Source organism: Leuresthes tenuis, unplaced genomic scaffold, assembly GCF_036924035.1.
Source record: "Leuresthes tenuis unplaced genomic scaffold, fLeuTen1.0.hap1 SCAF_3, whole genome shotgun sequence".
In the NCBI taxonomy this organism is placed as follows: Eukaryota; Metazoa; Chordata; class Actinopteri; order Atheriniformes; family Atherinopsidae; genus Leuresthes; species Leuresthes tenuis.
Window position 1 is genome coordinate 1,856,899 of NW_027325357.1, and position 18,384 is coordinate 1,875,282.

The following is an 18,384-nucleotide window of genomic DNA, read 5'->3' on the forward strand; positions in this document are numbered from 1 at the left end:
TCCTGATCAACAGTTCTGCAGCTTTCTGAAACCTTTAAAGTGTCCTGATCAACAGTTCTGCAGCTTTCTGTGACCTTTAAAGTGTCCTGATCAATAGTTCTGCAGCTTTCTGAAACCTTTAAAGTGTCCTGATCAACAGTTCTGCAGCTTTCTGAAACCTTTAAAGTGTCCTGATCAACAGTTCTGCAGCTTTCTGTGACCTTTAAAGTGTCCTGATCAATAGTTCTGCAGCTTTCTGAAACCTTTAAAGTGTCCTGATCAACAGTTCTGCAGCTTTCTGTAACCTTTAAAGTGTCCTGATCAACAGTTCTGCAGCTTTCTGTAACCTTTAAAGTGTCCTGATCAATAGTTCTGCAGCTTTCTGAAACCTTTAAAGTGTCCTGATAAACAGTTCTGCAGCTTTCTGTAACCTTTAAAGTGTCCTGATCAACAGTTCTGCAGCTTTCTGAGACCTTTAAAGTGTCCTGATCAATAGTTCTGCAGCTTTCTGAAACCTTTAAAGTGTCCTGATCAGCAGTTCTGCAGCTTTCTGAAACCTTTAAAGTGTCCTGATCAACAGTTCTGCAGCTTTCTGTAACCTTTAAAGTGTCCTGATCAACAGTTCTGCAGCTTTCTGTAACCTTTAAAGTGTCCTGATCAATAGTTCTGCAGCTTTCTGAAGCCTTTAAAGTGTCCTGATCAACAGTTCTGCAGCTTTCTGAAACCTTTAAAGTGTCCTGATCAACAGTTCTGCAGCTTTCTGAAACCTTTAAAGTGTCCTGATCAACAGTTCTGCAGCTTTCTGAAGCCTTTAAAGTGTCCTGATCAACAGTTCTGCAGCTTTCTGTAACCTTTAAAGTGTCCTGATCAATAGTTCTGCAGCTTTCTGAAGCTCTTTCAGAGCTTTTCTTTGGACATTTTCTGCTTTTTCCCTCATTTTCAGTCCTTGTACCTGAGCATTTTCAGTGTTTTTTCTTTGTTCAGCCACTTAACTCTGACCTTTGACCCATTCAGGCAGAAAAAAGGCTCCTAACTCAAGGGATGAACCAGTGTTGTGTCGACACAGAACAGACAACTTAGCGAAGAAGCCATTTTAAACTGGATCTTTAGGCAATTTGTTACCAGCAGCCTGTCACAAAGACACATCATTTGTTCCCATTTCTTTAGCTGCATCTATGAAAAACAGCAAAGAAAAAACAGTTTGACAGACAGAAAATAGGATTTCTGCAGCAACAAGGTGATTCCCAAAGAGCTATTAGCTGAAAACTTGGCATATCTCAGCATGGTGTGCAGTGTGTCCTTAAAACATTTGAGGAAACTGGACAAGTGGAGGACAAAAGAAGAAGTGTCAGGCCTAAAAAACTATCTCCAGCAGATGAACAGGATCTGAAAGTGATGTCCTTAAGAAAGAGGAAAAAATCCAGCTGTGACCTGACAGGACCTGAGAGATGCATCTGGACCTTCAGCTGATCCATCTACTGTTGGCCCAAGCCTCATCAGAAATGGGCTCCATGGAAGGGTGGCTGTCAAGAAGCCGTTCTTAAGGAAGGGAAACAGGGAGAAAAGGCTGAGCTATGCCAAATGACACAAGAAGTGGACTGAAAATCAGTGGCAACAGGTCTTATGGAGGGATGAATCCTCCCCAGAGCCCGGACCTCAACATTATTGAAGCAGTGTGGGATCATCTGACAGAGAACGGAACAAAAGGCAGCCCACATCCAAAGAAGAGCTTTGGGATGTCCTTCAAGAAGCCTGGAGAACTATTCCTGAAGACTCCTTAAAGAAATGACAGAAAGCTTGTCTCAGAGGGTTCAGGCTGTGTTGGAGAATAAAGGAGCTCAGACCAGAGATTCACTTTAAAGCTGCTGAGAACTGATAAAAAACTCTGGTTCTGCCTCAGATTCTGGGTTTATGTTCATGTTTGATCATGTTTCAGTGAATCCCTGCAGCTGCTTCCTGTTTTCTGGGAAACAGAGAAAGAAATGAGGCTGATCTTCTGCACGCTACATTTCTGCGTTTCAGGCATCTGGAAAACCTTAAAAGGTGAGCAGGTTTTATGAGGGATGGAGATGTAACTTTTAACCATCCAGATGTCCAAGTTTTCCTCTAAAGGAAGTAAAGAAGCTGCCTGGAAAACAAAGACGACAGAAGATACGACGCAGCGCAGCTCTGTCTCTGCACAGGTGGCATCATGAGATGTTTCTACAAAATAAACCCGACAGCTTTGATTTACTCGTTTCATCCTCATTCCTTCAGGTTCTGGGTTTATATTTAGGTTTGAACATGTTTCCTGTTTTAAATAAAGAAATGAGAGCCGGATCAGGACTTTTGAACTGTAAATCTGTCCGTCAGCACATCTCCTCTGAGATCTTCTGCTCGTCATCAGTTCAGATTCAGCTGATCCCCTGATCCAGTCCTCTGGCCTTTTCTGCAAACTAAGAACTAAGTTTCCCACCAGGGGCGATAAAATGACCACAGAACAGAGAGGATGTGAGCTCACTCTGGCCGGGCATCGGGCGATCTTCTCCTCCGTATCCTTCAGCGCCACGGCGTACTCGTGCACGTCGTCTGCCACCACCACCATCTGCAGGAAACAGCACAGACGGTAAATAACACCGAGGGGCAGCGGCACCTTCTGCTGATGGCCAATCAAACGGAGCGGCGAGGAGCCGTGAAGCTCGCCGCTCCGGTTTGTCGGCCCCAAAATGAGAAAAGCGCCGCGGCAATAACCGAGAGGTCAGAGGTCGAGCTGTTTGAGCCGCAGCACCAAGAGCAAACTGGGATGAAACCATCACGGAGGAAAATAACGTGGCTAAAAGCACCGTGCACGCTCTTCACGTGCACAGCCAGGAAAACGCCTCATCTCAAACCCACGCTTTGGTCAAAGCAGCCAATCAACAACCAGCTGCTTCCTGTGAGCCTTTATCAGCGCACAAGGGCGTGCACGAGCCTTTATCAGCGCACGAGGGCGTGCACGAGCCTTTATCAGCGCACGAGGGCGTGCACGAGCCTTTATCAGCGCACGAGGGCGTGCACGAGCCTTTATCAGCGTGCACGGAGTTCTCAGTGAGCTGCTGATCATCAGCTTCTCCCCCTGGAAAGACCCAGTTTTACCTCAGTCCACGTTTCATTACTTCTTTCTGTAACCGAAACATTTAAAACACGTTTTTATTTATTATTGTTTATTTATTTTTATTTCCTGTCCTGAACACATCAGGATGAACGGCACGGAGTCATGTGATCACTTCCTGCTGCGCACCGCCGGCTGGACATGAAGCAGCAGGTCTGTGGGAGTTTCTGAAGGTTTAAGGTTAATTTGGATAAAAGCGTCTTCTAAATACATAAAAATAAACATAAAAATAGACATAAAGAGGTGAACGGACATTTTATCGGTCTCAGTTTTAACTGGATTTATGGAACATTTGTGTTTTTGTCAGGAAAACATTGATCAGTGGATTATCAGCAGGTTTTAAGGATGAATTACATCAAAATTGTGATTTTAGTTTTGATGGATCTTGGTCTAAGGATCTCAGTTATTCAGATTAAGGATCTCAGTTATTCAGAATAAGGATCTCAGTTATTCAGAATAAGGATCTCAGTTATTCAGAATAAGGATCTCAGTTATTCAGAATAAGGATCTCAGTTATTCAGAATAAGGATCTCAGTTATTCAGAATAAGGATCTCAGTTATTCAGAATAAGGATCTCAGTTATTCAGAATAAGGATCTCAGTTATTCAGATTAAGGATCTCAGTTATTCAGAATAAGGATCTCAGTTATTCAGATTAAGGATCTCAGTTATTCAGAATAAGGATCTCAGTTATTCAGAATAAGGATCTCAGTTATTCAGAATAAGGATCTCAGTTATTCAGAATAAGGATCTCAGTTATTCAGAATAAGGATCTCAGTTATTCAGATTAAGGATCTCAGTTATTCAGAATAAGGATCTCAGTTATTCAGATTAAGGATCTCAGTTATTCAGATTAAGGATCTCAGTTATTCAGATTAAGGATCTCAGTTATTCAGAATAAGGATCTCAGTTATTCAGATTAAGGATCTCAGTTATTCAGAATAAGGATCTCAGTTATTCAGAATAAGGATCTCAGTTATTCAGAATAAGGATCTCAGTTATTCAGAATAAGGATCTCAGTTATTCAGAATAAGGATCTCAGTTATTCAGAATAAGGATCTCAGTTATTCAGAATAAGGATCTCAGTTATTCAGAATAAGGATCTCAGTTATTCAGAATAAGGATCTCAGTTATTCAGAATAAGGATCTCAGTTATTCAGAATAAGGATCTCAGTTATTCAGAATAAGGATCTCAGTTATTCAGAATAAGGATCTCAGTTATTCAGAATAAGGATCTCAGTTATTCAGATTAAGGATCTCAGTTATTCAGATTAAGGATCTCAGTTATTCAGAATAAGGATCTCAGTTATTTAGAATAAGGATCTCAGTTATTCATAATAAAGATCTCAGTTATTCAGATTAAGGATCTCAATTATTCAGAATAAGGATCTCAGTTAATCAGAATAAGGATCTCAGTTAATCAGAATAAGGATCTCAGTTATTCAGAATAAGGATCTCAGTTAATCAGAATAAGGATCTCAGTTATTCAGAATAAGGATCTCAGTTATTCAGATTAAGGATCTCAGTTATTCAGAATAAGGATCTCAGTTATTCAGAATAAGGATCTCAGTTATTCAGAATAAGGATCTCAGTTATTCAGATTAAGGATCTCAGTTATTCAGTGAAACAAACTGTTCAAATTAAAGCTAAAACCGCCGGCAGCTCGACTCTTTTTTATTTCTAAAAGCAGAAATTTAACCAAACCTTGAGACGTGATGTGGAGGGTTACGGATGGAGAGCCGGCGAAGAACCGTGGAAACCACTCACCTTCCCCAGCTGCTGATGGACGCTCAGGTTGTACATCATCACGATCCCATCCACAATCTCCAGCAGGGACTTGTCAGCGATTGGCTGATCGGGCTCCTCGTGCGGCCGTCCCAGCAGCAGGCCGTCGTTACCATGGCTCCCCTCGACTTTGGGACAGAGAGGAGACAGAAACAGGAAGTTAAACAGTGACCAATCAGCAGCAGGCCGTCGTTACCATGGCTACCCTCGACTTTGGGACAGAGAGGAGACAGAAACAGGAAGTTAAACAGTGACCAATCAGCAGCAGACCGTCGTTACCGTGGCTACCCTCGACTTTGGGACAGAGAGGAGACAGAAACAGGAAGTTAAACAGTGACCAATCAGCAGCAGGCCGTCGTTACCATGGCTACCCTCGACTTTGGGACAGAGAGGAGACAGAAACAGGAAGTTAAACAGTGACCAATAAGCAGCAGGCTGTCGTTACCGTGGCTACACTCGACTTTGGGACAAAGAGGAGACAGAAACAGGAAGTTAAACAGTGACCAATCAGCAGCAGGCCGTCGTTACCATGGCTCCCCTCGACTTTGGGACAGAGAGGAGACAGAAACAGGAAGTTAAACAGTGACCAATCAGCAGCAGGCCGTCGTTACCATGGCTCCCCTCGACTTTGGGACAGAGAGGAGACAGAAACAGGAAGTTAAACAGTGACCAATCAGCAGCAGGCCGTTGTTACCATGGCTACCCTCGACTTTGGGACAGAGAGGAGACATAAACAGGAAGTTAAAGAGTGGCGTCCCAGCAGCAGGCCGTCGTTACCGTGGCTACCCTCGACTTTGGGACAGAGAGGAGACAGAAACAGGAAGTTAAACAGTGACCAATCAGCTGCTGGACGCTGATGTCACTCTAAACCAGGAAGTAAACTCTTCCTCACTGAGACGATTCGTCGAGTGACTCGATGACAGAAACTTCCTGTCAGATATTACTGTCCCCAGCGTGCCGAACGCCAGCCGAACGCTAGCCGAACGCTAGCCGAACGCCAGCCGAACGCCACACAGGAAGCAGAACCTCTGACACCAAACGGGTCGACACTCTGAATAAAGCACTGAAACCTCACTCACTGTCCTCCTCGGTGCGCTGCTCCACAGCCAGCGTGCGGACCTTCAGCTTCTCCGGCTGGGTCAGCGGTCGTCTGGGCGTCATCAGGCTGACGGCGGCGGTGCTCAGGAACCGGTTGGCCCGACCCAGAGTGGGAGAACTCAACCAGCTGGGCCTGGCCAGAGCTCCTCCCATCGCCACAGCGCCAAACGGCCTCTGTTGTTACAGAACAGGAGATCAGGTAAAACGCACGCCAGTTATGGTCCTGAAGACCTGCTGAGAGGTTCTGACCAGTATACCGGGTCAGGATAAGCGTGGGTACAGAAACCAACCTGTGCCGCCCCGCTGTCCTCGTCCTCGTCCAGGTCGTCCATGGACGTCGACTGGATCTCTGCCGGGTCGATGATGATGTTGGCTTTACTGGCCAGATCATCTGGAACAGAACATCAACAAGAACAGATTTATCTCATTCAACCCGGTTTCATCTGTTCTGGAGCATCAGTGAGGACAGAATGAACAGAACCACCAGCATCCTGTCCAGCTGAGAAAGGCTGGAGCTCAGAGGAAGAACAAACCCGCTCAGTGAGGGTCTGATGAGTCCGAACAGGAGAACTTCTCCGTCAGCGTTTCCGTCCTCCGGCGTGTATTTAACCCTGATGGAAACGCTCTGTGTGGCGTTTAATTAAACCAATCAGTGAACTAATCAATAAATGAGGTCACGCTTGCTGAAAAACAGATGACACTTGGTGACAGCAGTTAGTTGTTGATGAAGGGGCAGCGAATTAAAGCTGAACGATGGGGGCACCGATCAATGTCTGATTAGATGCTGCAGAGGAGCAGGCGGGGGGCTGAAGATGAAGAGGAGAGGATGAAGAACGGGGGAATAATGTGGAAACAGAGCACAGACAAACAGGAGGAGGGAAGGGAAACGATCTGTGAATCTGACGGGAACTCGGAGGCTCATACAGGAAGGGAATGGAGGAGATAACCTCCAGGTTTCAGGGAGAAATAACTCGGAATTAGTCTTAATCTCACAGAACCTCTGATCCAGATCAGTCTGTTTTTAAAATTCATTATTATTCTGATAGTTTAGAGCTTTTTGACTAAGAGAGCCATGAAAGCAAAAAATTTGGAAATTTATTTCAATGAGAGCCATATAATATATTTTAGTAGCTCTTGGCACGCTTTCTTTCTGCTGTCTCCTGCCGGGTATTTTGATGCAAAGGTAGCATGGCGCGTGTCAAAGTGCCGCTTTACATTCGACCGTTTCATCGATGTAATTTTGTCTTTGCAAATTAGACACACCGCAGAATTTGCTCTCTCCACAAAGGCGAATTCTTCAGTCCATTCGGCCTGAAATGTACGATACTCATCATCTTTCTTTCTTTTCGCCATCTTCTTCGTCGAAGGGTTAGCTTTGAGCTAATGACCGAGCAGACTGATTCAAAAGGGGCCGTTTACCTGTTTTACGCTGCAACGTAGTCCAGCATCATCCAATTAAAATAATGCTCCTGCAGCCCTGAGCAGGACATGAAAAATCGATGGATGGATTAAAACAAGTGAGAATATTTTGTTTTATCTGCGAGCCAGATGCAGTCATCAAAAGAGCCACAGGTTCCCAACCCCTGGTTTAGAGGTTTATGGCTGTTGTTTCTGTAGTTATTTGTTCTATATATTAACTTAATTCATGTAAACTGGTCTGGTGTCTACTGTGTTCGTGAAGTTAAATAAGTAAGGAAGGAAATAGGTAAAGTAAGTAAGATCTGTAGCTTAGAAACATGTTAAAGAGAAATACAGCTGAATGTAATCTGCACAGTGAGAGGATTTGTCCTTAAAGAGGGAGCAGATATAACAGGAACAATAAAGGCCCCAAAACTGAACCCTGTGGGACACCGTAGGCCAGAGAAGTGGAAGAGGAGCTGTACTTAGAGGCAGCCACAGACATGATGGTGCAGGTAGATATGAGGGGAACCACTCCAAAGTAGACCCTGATACACCCACCCAGTACCTCAGCCCAGAATGTGATGGTCAGCAGTATCAGAGGCAGAGGTCCAGTCCAACATCAGCAGAACATCCTGCATCACTGAGCATCAGGATGAGACTCTGAGAACAGCTGTTTCTGCAGGATGAAGCTGCTGAGTCACAACTTTTTCTCAAATCTTACAAATAAAAATAAGTTTGAGAAGTAGGAGGGTGAAGCTCGGTTTTCTTTAGATTGGATGGATGACAGCAAACTTTCGCTGAGTCAGCTAATAACTGCTGATCTGACCTGGTCACAACTGTCAGGCCCGAACTGTTCCTGGTTAAATGAACTGAAGAAATAAATCCTGGTTCTGACGGTGCGGAGAATCAAGACGTCTTCAGCTGCGATGATGAGTGAGCGGCTCCGCTACATAAAACCTCTGAGGGGAAACGAGTGGGCCGCTGCAGCGGGTAATTGATTTCGACGTGCACTCGGTCTTCGCCGGCGCTGACTGAGCAGCACGCCGGAGTCTGCAGAGGCGACATCAATCCACCCGACGCCCACATCTGCTGACGACGGCGAGAAATGTCACGAAGCACCTGCTCAAACCCAGCAGGGCGTCTGTTTACACCGCCGCCAGCCTCCAGAGGAAAGCCATTAAATGTACGTGATTCATTTTTCATCACATCCCTGCCGGTCGAGCTGCTGCACACTGCTTTAAGGCTTGGATGCACGAGTCTTAAAGCTCCCAAAGAAAAGAAAACAGGTGTGAAAACGATGCATCAGCAACATTTCCACCAACATGAAGCTGTTAGTGGATGAATACGTCTGTGTCGGAGCGTCTCTGTCAGTCAGCTGAGGCTGAAACGATCTGAACAACTTTAAAGCCTCCTGTGGAGGAAATAAAAGAGGAGGTGGATGTGAAGCCGTTCAGCTGGAGCAGACAGTGAAGAAGACGATGCAGACTTTTAATAAGCATGTCATCCAGGTGTTAAACTGTTTCTGTCACGGTTTACGTTCTGTTCCATGTCTCGTCATTTCCGGTTTTATTTTGAAAGCACCTGACCTTCTCCTGACCTTCTCCTGACCTTCTCCTCTCGTTTCAGATATCTTGCCCTTCCTCTTGTGTCAGATTGTCTTCCCTGATCCCCAAAGTGTTTCCACCCATTCCCCTTTGGTCCCTCATGTGTTCAAACAGTCTGTATTTCTGTCTTGTGTCAGTATGTTGTCTCTCCCCATGAGCATCATTACCAGCCATTTGTCTTGAACCATAGTTCCACGATCTAGCAGTGAGCGATCCTCCTGCAGTGAGCCATCCTCCTGCAGTGAGCCATCCTCCTGCAGTGAGCCATCCTCCTGCAGTGAGCCATCCTCCTGCAGTGAGCGATCCTCCTGCAGTGAGCGATCCTCCTGCAGTGAGGATCCTCCTGCAGTGAGCCATCGTCCTGCAGTGAGCGATCCTCCTGCAGTGAGCCATCCTCCTGCAGTGAGCCATCCTCCTGCAGTGAGCCATCCTCCAGCAGTGAGGATCCTCCTGCAGTGAGCCATCCTCCTGCAGTGAGCGATCGGCCTGCAGTGAGCCATCCTCCTGCAGTGAGCGATCCTCCAGCAGTGAGCGATCCTCCTGCAGTGAGCCATCCTCCAGCAGTGAGCCATCCTCCTGCAGTGAGCCATCCTCCAGCAGTGAGCGATCCTCCTGCAGTGAGCCATCCTCCAGCAGTGAGCCATCCTCCAGCAGTGAGCGATCCTCCTGCAGTGAGGATCCTCCTGCAGTGAGGATCCTCCTGCAGTGAGCCATCCTCCTGCAGTGAGCGATCCTCCTGCAGTGAGCCATCCTCCTGCAGTGAGCCATCCTCCTGCAGTGAGCCATCCTCCTGCAGTGAGGATCCTCCTGCAGTGAGCCATCCTCCAGCAGTGAGGATCCTCCTGCAGTGAGCCATCCTCCTGCAGTGAGCCATCCTCCTGCAGTGAGCCATCCTCCTGCAGTGAGCCATCCTCCAGCAGTGAGGATCCTCCTGCAGTGAGCCATCCTCCAGCAGTGAGCGATCCTCCTGCAATGAGGATCCTCCTGCAGTGAGCCATCCTCCAGCAGTGAGCCATCCTCCAGCAGTGAGCGATCCTCCTGCAGTGAGGATCCTCCTGCAGTGAGGATCCTCCTGCAGTGAGCCATCCTCCTGCAGTGAGCGATCCTCCTGCAGTGAGCGATCCTCCTGCAGTGAGGATCCTCCTGCAGTGAGCCATCCTCCTGCAGTGAGCCATCCTCCTGCAGTGAGCCATCCTCCAGCAGTGAGCCATCCTCCTGCAGTGAGCCATCCTCCAGCAGTGAGGATCCTCCTGCAGTGAGCCATCCTCCTGCAGTGAGGATCCTCCTGCAGTGAGCGATCCTCCTGCAGTGAGAGATCCTCCCGCAGTGAGCCATCCTCCTGCAGTGAGCCATCCTCCAGCAGTGAGCCATCCTCCAGCAGTGAGGATCCTCCTGCAGTGAGCCATCCTCCTGCAGTGAGGATCCTCCTGCAGTGAGCGATCCTCCTGCAGTGAGCCATCCTCCTGCAGTGAGCCATCCTCCTGCAGTGAGCCATCCTCCAGCAGTGAGAGATCCTCCTGCAGTGAGAGATCCTCCTGCAGTGAGCCATCCTCCTGCAGTGAGGATCCTCCTGCAGTGAGCCATCCTCCAGCAGTGAGCGATCCTCCTGCAATGAGGATCCTCCTGCAGTGAGGATCCTCCTGCAGTGAGCCATCCTCCAGCAGTGAGCCATCCTCCAGCAGTGAGGATCCTCCTGCAGTGAGCCATCCTCCAGCAGTGAGGATCCTCCTGCAGTGAGCCATCCTCCAGCAGTGAGGATCCTCCTGCAGTGAGCCATCCTCCAGCAGTGAGCCATCCTCCAGCAGTGAGCGATCCTCCTGCAGTGAGCCATCCTCCTGCAGTGAGCCATCCTCCTGCAGTGAGCCATCCTCCAGCAGTGAGAGATCCTCCTGCAGTGAGAGATCCTCCTGCAGTGAGCCATCCTCCTGCAGTGAGCCATCCTCCAGCAGTGCTACCTTGTTTTGTAAATTATTCTTATCCCTAAACTTAGTTTATTTATTAACACGGTAAGTTTCATAGCTTTGTTTTTCCTCCGTTTTGAAGGAGTGATTTTTGTTGTAACGTTTCACAGTCGCCTCCGTTAAAGGAGAGCTTTAAGTTATCGTTAAAGTTCATAGAGCCTCTGTTTAGTTAAGAGTGCGTCTTTTGTTTTATTCCACCTCGTTAGGAGAGTGTTTCTTTGTTTGGTAAAGTGTTCATAGCTTTTCTGTTTTCCTCACAGTTTGGAGAGTTTTATGTTTGTAACTTTCATAGCTGCGCTCCTCCTTCGCTTAGTTACCGAGGAGAACGCTCAGGTTTTCCATAGCCCGTTCTGCCGGGAGATCGCCCTAAATAAATAATAATATAAAAATAAATAATAATGCTAACTGACAGTTTCAGAGCGTCTCAGTTTCTGATAAACACAAAGCAGCCTGCAGTATCCTGTCAGCCCTCGTGTAACTCTAGAAGTTTAACTGATCCTCAGAGAGGAAACTCTTCCTCTCCACACTTTACCTGCCTTCAGATTCCACGTGTCAGGAGCTTCTTCTATTCTTAGCTGAGAGAAAAAGAACCGAAGGCACAACTTCACCTCCTTCAGTAAGGCTTTGTGTGACTGAGCAGCAGCTGAAGCTTCTGGACTTATGAGCAGGATGAAGGCTTCAACTCCTCATCATCAGCAGAGAGGAGGAGCTCCAGCAGCTGAGACGTCAACATGAGGAACAGAAGACATCATTTCATCCTTCTGTTGCAACTGAAAAGCATAAAAGCAGCTGCACTGAGGTGGTTTCAGTCCTTATCAGACAGGTGGACTGATGCCACCTGGTGGTTCCTCTGAAAAGGCCTCTCTCACCTGTGGTGTCCCTCAGGGTTCTGTGTTGGGCCCCATGCTCTTCTCCTCACATCTGCTGCTCTTCACATCAGTTTCAATGAAAAACAGAACATTTCCTGTCACTGTTTTGCTGCAGCTGCTGCTTGCCTGAATGACATTAAGTCACGGATGATCTTAAACTTCCTGAAGCCAAATGAAAATAAGACCGAGGTTACAGTCTTTGGAAATCCTGACTTTCTCGACATGGGCGCTCCTGGTCCAGCTGCCTGTGATATTCACCCAGGAAAGTGTAGATCTCTTCAGCTGGCAGATCCAGCTACTTCCAGATAAATTAAAACTGAAGTAAAGCCCCGGCTCCCCCCTAAAGATTTGAAGAGGCTGATCCATGCCTTCATAACCTCTCTGCTGGATTACTCCAGATTTAGATCAGTCAGATTTAGATTTGAAGCCTGCAGTTTTCATGTATTATCCTGCTGCTGTTTTTACTCTGTGAAGCACTTTAAATAATATACTATAAATAAAGGTGACTTGGCACAATCAGCCGACTCATCACAAACCAACGCCGATGTCGATGTGTTTCTCCTAATTTTACGGCTGCTAACAAAGACACACCAACCTTTGAGTGTCTTCTTCAGGTGAGACAGGAGCCCCCCCAGCCTCTGGAGGTCAAAGTAGTCGACCTTCCCGTTGTAGAAGAGCTGAGGGGGAACGTAGGCCTCTGCAGGTGGAGGAGACAGAAAGAAGGGATGTAAACAGAGATAAACAACCTTAATGAGACGCAGCAGAAAGCCAACAGTCTGCCTCACCTTTCACACACAGATTTAATTAATGACAACACTGTCTGTGGGAAAACGGTTTGTTATCCAGGAGCTGTCAGACTCGGAGGAGCTTTAACAGGACGAGATAATCAGCAAACAAAAGATCCACTCTGTTAACTGAAAAAAACCCAGATTTTATCACCTGAAAGGTGAGGACACCTGAGCCCCTTTCACACATTTAAAGGAAAAACCAACGTCCCGTTAACCCGCCACGGTTCCTAATTCACACATAAACTAATGTTATCAGAACATACAGCTTCCTCCTCTAGTCCAAACTCTAATTAATTCCAATTCTGTTCCATTTTACATCGTTTTTAATGTTGTTTCTCTCTATCTGTGTGATTTTATTGTCCATTAGTGCTATAGGCCCAGCCTGCTGGGGGAGATCATCTGTCACACCTTTCCTCACTTTGCTCTCTTTTCCTCCTGTTTAATTTCTCAAATGATTTTATGTCCCTGTGACATTATTGTGGTTATTAACTTGTGTTTCCCTGTTCCAGCAGGTATCCTTTGAATGGTGTTATGGTGTTTTTCCCCCTTCTTTTCCCTCTTTTCTGTCTTCTCAAACCCCAGCTGGTCGAGGCGGATGGACACCCTTCCTGGTTCTGGTTCTGCCAGAGGTTTCTTCCTGGTTCTGGTTCTGCCAGAGGTTCCTTCCTGGTTCTGGTTCTGCCAGAGGTTTCTTCCTGGTTCTGGTTCTGCCAGAGGTTTCTTCCTGGTTCTGCCAGAGGTTTCTTCCTGGTTCTGGTTCTGCCAGAGGTTTCTTCCTGGTTCTGCCAGAGGTTTCTTCCTGGTTCTGGTTCTGCCAGAGGTTTCTTCCTGATTCTGGTTCTGCCAGAGGTTTCTTCCTGGTTCTGGTTCTGCCAGAGGTTTCTTCCTGAGTCTGGTTCTGCCAGAGGTTTCTTCCTGGTTCTGGTCCTGCCAGAGGTTTCTTCCCGGTTCTGGTTCTGCCAGAGGTTTCTTCCTGGTTCTGGTTCTGCCAGAGGTTTCTTCCTGTTAAAGGGAGTCGTTCCTTTCCACAGTCCCTCAGGCTCAGGACGGGAGATTGGACTGAAGACAAGTTTCGGTGCAATCTGTTGGTTTCCTTAGCTCGGATATTATTTTTGAATTGGCTCTATATGAATTAATTGGATTATGATTACAATGAATTGAATTCCAATTGGCTTGAATTGGACTTTATTATTTAAGTGCCTTGAGATGACAATTGTTGTAATCTGGCGCGTTATAAATAAAACTGAATTGAATTGAATGTGAAAGGCGCCTCCAAATGAAATCTCTGATCATTTATTGTTCCACTGAACCACCCGACTCCTCTGTGGGTCATTCGGGTCACCGACGCCGAGCCCAGCCTCCACAGAACCTCGCACACCTTGGTTCAGCTCAACCTTCACACACAGGCGAGTCGTACCTTCGCTGCCCAGGCTGCCAGCGGACTTCCTGTTGCCTTCGTCCCAGCAGGCTCTGACGGCCGTGATGAGGCGGTGCAGGAAACACACCATGTACTCTGGAGGGCACAGAGCCGTGGGGTGCTGCTTAAACACACAAACGCACACGTTTACTGCACCGAAACTCATTCATATTCATCATCAAACAGCGGATTACTTCCTCCTTGATTCAGCTGATTTCTAACCTTTTAGAAAACAAAGATGTGAACGAAAGTCTGAACTAAAATCCGATAAACTGGCTGCTTTACATGTGTTTTAGGGGGTGTCTACATCAGGAACTGCCCCTCAGGGGGTTTTCTCCTCATATCCTTCTGGAAAGTCTTTCAGTAAATGTTTGTAATTCAACATCATCGTCTTCAGGCGTTCCCCAGGGTTCTGCTCTGGGCCCGGTGCTGTTTGCTCTGTACCTGCCTCCTTTGGGGTCGATTTAAAGGTGTTTCCCACCAGATGATAGCAGTAAGTTTCTTTTAAGCCTCATGACATTTCTGAGCTGCATGAAGACACATTTCTTCAGATAAAACCGAGCCGCTTATGGGTTTTCATTCAGTCTTCTTCAGTTAAACCTACTTTATGCAATCTTGGTGTTTTTCTGAGCCAGGATTTGAGCCTCGATCAGCATGTAAACAGCGAAGTTCCATCATGTTTTATCACTTTAGGAATTAACCTAAATCAGGAGATGATTGTCCGTGCTTTTAGCTCATCCCGTCCTGATTATTGAGCAGAGGAGAACAGCTGGACGACTTCTTCTTGGTTCCTGAAGACGTTTCACCTCATCTGAAAGGCTCCTTCAATGATTCCTCCCCAGGAGCTTTCACAGCCATTGGATCATGTGACCAAAACATGCTCTTTCAGACAGGTAAACAACTCACAGGTGAAAATGACCCACACATTAGTCAGGTGGTTCCTCTGCTGGCTACAGGCTGAAACTCCCCACCAACTAGTTTAGAACTGAAGAAGCTTTCAGATAAGAGGTGAAACTTCTTCAGGATCCAAGAAGAAGAAGTCCAGCTGACCTTCTTCAGCTCTGGGGGAGCGAGGAAGAAGAAGAAACGACAGGAAGCTGAACCTGGACCTGGCTAAACGCTGGTTTAACCACATTCTGAGGTTCTAGCATGAAAAATCCTGACAGACCCAATCAGTCGGAGTTCAGTCTGAACTAAAATCTTACGGTTTAAAGTTTGACCTCGTCTTTACTCGGTTACTTCGAACAGAGAAGCTTGCGGCAGGATTTCTGACTGGACCGAAGCATTAAGGCTGAGTGTTCTTCCATCAGCTGGTTCTTACCCCTCTGTTGCTGGCGTTCTCCTGCAGGAACTTCCTGAACTTGTTGAGGAAGATGTAACGTGAGGCTTCTCCCTGAAAGAGACAGATTCAGGTGTTGCAGTTTGTTCTGAGGCAGGGCTCGGTTCTGCTGACCGAGCCCTGCATCAGAACATCTTAACAAAACACAGACTCGGTCTGATGAGATCAACAAATGCCTCCAGGTTCCTCTCCTGGTTTCTGGTGTAAATAATCTGAATTAATCTCACAGTAAATCACCTGGAATCAGTTAAAGACAGTTAAAGCAGCTCAGGTGTTGGTGATGTCATGATTCCAACCCCGTTGCTACGACGACGGGACACAGACGACAGAACATACCGTTGTTTTGTCTTTGTTGTTGAGCAGCAGCTTCAGGATCTGAACCTGCAGTTCTTCCACCACTGAAGAAGAACAGAGAGTTCAGTCCAGCAGGAGAAGAAGAGAGCAGAGACAAGTCGATGCTAACATTTCAGTGCAGTCAGTTCAGCCTCATGTCTGTAAATCACATCGATGTTTTAACCTTAAGAGCTAAAGCATGACTCAATCAGCAGGTTTCTGTCTTTATATCCGGCTGCCAAACCCTAAATCACACAGTGAGCAGACCTTCGATCCTCTTCTTCAGCCTCTGGCAGCCTCTCTCATAGGCTCGACGCCTCAGCCGTTCATCGGCGCTCTCATCTTTGGGCTCGCGCTCATCTTTGCCCTGTGATGCCAACCAGAGGAAGAAATGTCAGAACCAAAGCTTCATGATCTCTGAGGACAGCTGAAGGTCAGAGGCGGGACTCAGCTGGTTCTGCTCTGAACCACAAACCAGAAAAAGAGCGTCAGGAGAATTTAAAAATAAACGTCAGACAGTCCTGAACTCAACTTCTTTCCTGTTCAGCTTCATTTCAGATGGAGTCACTTTAACTCCAGCAGGAAACAGCAGAATAAAGCAAAAGGAGAGAAAACCAAAGACAAACCGATTCAATAAGATGCTCCAATCCAAAAACTACAGGATGGGGTGAAGATAAACACCAATTTTCCATTTAGTCTGTTTTCTGAACTCGACTTATTTCCTGTTCAGCTTCATTTCATCTGTTAACAAACATCATTTCTACACCTCAGACCTGCAACACATTCTAAATGACTTCAAATTAAAGATATATTCAAATAAAGATTAACATGAACATAATAAAAGATAGAGATGCCACATGAAAGTATGTGCTGAGTGGTAATAAAACTGTATTATTGACGCCAATTTAGGTAAAGACTACAGCATTTTGGGTAAAATAAGCTGGAATTTGAACTAATGTCGTTTCATCTGTTAACAAACATCATTTCTTGATTTTTTTGTCTTTTACTTCAACATAAAGTTAAAAACTTCCCTCAGACTCCAACTCTAAGAACTTTAAAGTTTAAAGCTGCACATAGAAAACATAAATAAATGTTAAAAAGTCTCATTTTCTTGTTTCACTGTTTCTTCATCCAACCTCCACATGTTATATAATTCCCACTAAGACATATTTTATATAGAAACACACATTTCTGCAGTTATTCTTGCCACAATCATAAAAAATTCATTCATTTTTCCAGCATATGGAGGCCTTTCCACCTCTGAGGGTCCCTGAACGCATCGCGGCTGTGAGGGCTTCGGACAGGATGATTGTTTTACCTCCTTATCGAAGTGCGTGGGCCACCAGGTGGTGGGGATGAGCTCCTCAAGCCCCGCCTCCTTCACTCTCAGAGGAGTCTTGATGTAGAAAAACACGACCGAACGCAGAACATCGAACGTAACGTCTGTTAAGGAGACAACAAACCCGAACAGTGGCTGCATCTTTCAGCTCAGACAGTTTCAGGTGGAGCGGCTGAAGGATATAAGACGTTGTTGAGCAGGTACTTCCTGGACTTCTCATGGCGGAGGATGGCCGTGGTCAGACGCAGGTAGTGAATCTGAAACAGACAGAATCATCGGTGACGGCGGCAATGTGGGCGCCGCCTGGGGGAGAGCAGCAGGGGGCGGGGCTTACCTGGAAGCCCAGGTCCGGGATGATCGGGGAGAAGCGGTACGCCCTCAGCAGTGACATCATCAGCTGCTTCAGACACTCGTTCACTTCGTAGTCCTGAGGAGAAGACAGACAGACATGGACAGGGTCCGTCACCAGGTTCTGAACCTCAGAGGATGGACATTCAGTCACAGGGGCGGGTCCATTCCACCCCAGAACCTCCTGAAGTAAGGAGGACGGGTGCAGGTTTATCACACATCCAGCCACCGAAGCTCATCCAGACTTTATGAAGTTGGTTTAAAGCTATTCAGCTGTAAAAACTACTAAAGAATTTAAATCCTTCTCACATTTACAGCTTACTCTGCTTTAATTGGTCTCTGAGGCCTTGAAAACTGAACTGCCTCCAGGACCATCCCAGGAAACTGTTCCATATTTTCCCAGCATGCCGCAGGGTTAAAGTAATAAACGACATCCAATTAAAATTGACGACAGCAGCGTTTCTGTCTCAGTTTGATGCATTCGACCACAACAGGTCGCTCCACAGACTGGTTTAAACTGGTTTAAAGAGACTAAATAAACACCTGGATGATCCAGAATTTCCTTCGATAAACAAAAACAAACAGAGCGCACCGTCTCTGGAGCCAAAGAAGAAGAATCTGAGGCCTCTGCGCTGCTTCCTTTCCATCAGAGAGTTGGTTTTAAAACCCTGCTGCTGGTTTATGAAGCTTTAACTGGTTTCATCTGGTCGGTCTTTCTGGGTTTCCTGGTTTGGTCACACTGCAGCACACCACCTCGCCACAGGGGTCCCCCAAGGTTCAGTACTGGGACCTCTTCTCTTTGCCATATACACAAACTCACTGGGCTAGATCATCCGATTCTCATACCAATGTTATGCTGATGATACCCAGCTCTATCTGTCATTCCCACCTGACGACCACACGGTCTCAGCTGAATCTCAGACTGTCTCTCTGACATATCAACATGGATGAAAGCCCATCACCTCCAACTTAACCTCCCAAAAACCGAACTGCT

At 46.5% G+C, this 18,384-nt stretch overlaps 1 protein-coding gene across 3 annotated transcripts in view; it reads right to left on the bottom strand.

Moving 5' to 3' along the window:
* rnf123 (ring finger protein 123) overlaps positions 1-18,384 on the bottom strand; it is a 109,887-nt gene that overhangs the window by 76,343 nt on the left and 15,160 nt on the right. For 2 of the 3 annotated variants that reach the window (XM_072381378.1, XM_072381379.1), the window contains exons 14-25: positions 17,377-17,469; positions 17,226-17,299; positions 17,022-17,139; positions 15,971-16,070; positions 15,707-15,768; positions 15,353-15,424; positions 14,032-14,155; positions 12,422-12,523; positions 6,282-6,382; positions 5,973-6,165; positions 4,876-5,021; positions 2,480-2,563 (exon numbers count right to left, since the gene is read on the bottom strand). In XM_072381378.1, coding sequence (XP_072237479.1) covers positions 2,480-2,563; positions 4,876-5,021; positions 5,973-6,165; positions 6,282-6,382; positions 12,422-12,523; positions 14,032-14,155; positions 15,353-15,424; positions 15,707-15,768; positions 15,971-16,070; positions 17,022-17,139; positions 17,226-17,299; positions 17,377-17,469 — 1,269 coding nt within the window. The remainder of the gene's footprint in view (positions 1-2,479; positions 2,564-4,875; positions 5,022-5,972; positions 6,166-6,281; positions 6,383-12,421; positions 12,524-14,031; positions 14,156-15,352; positions 15,425-15,706; positions 15,769-15,970; positions 16,071-17,021; positions 17,140-17,225; positions 17,300-17,376; positions 17,470-18,384) is intronic. The other variant, XM_072381380.1, reaches the window with a different exon arrangement.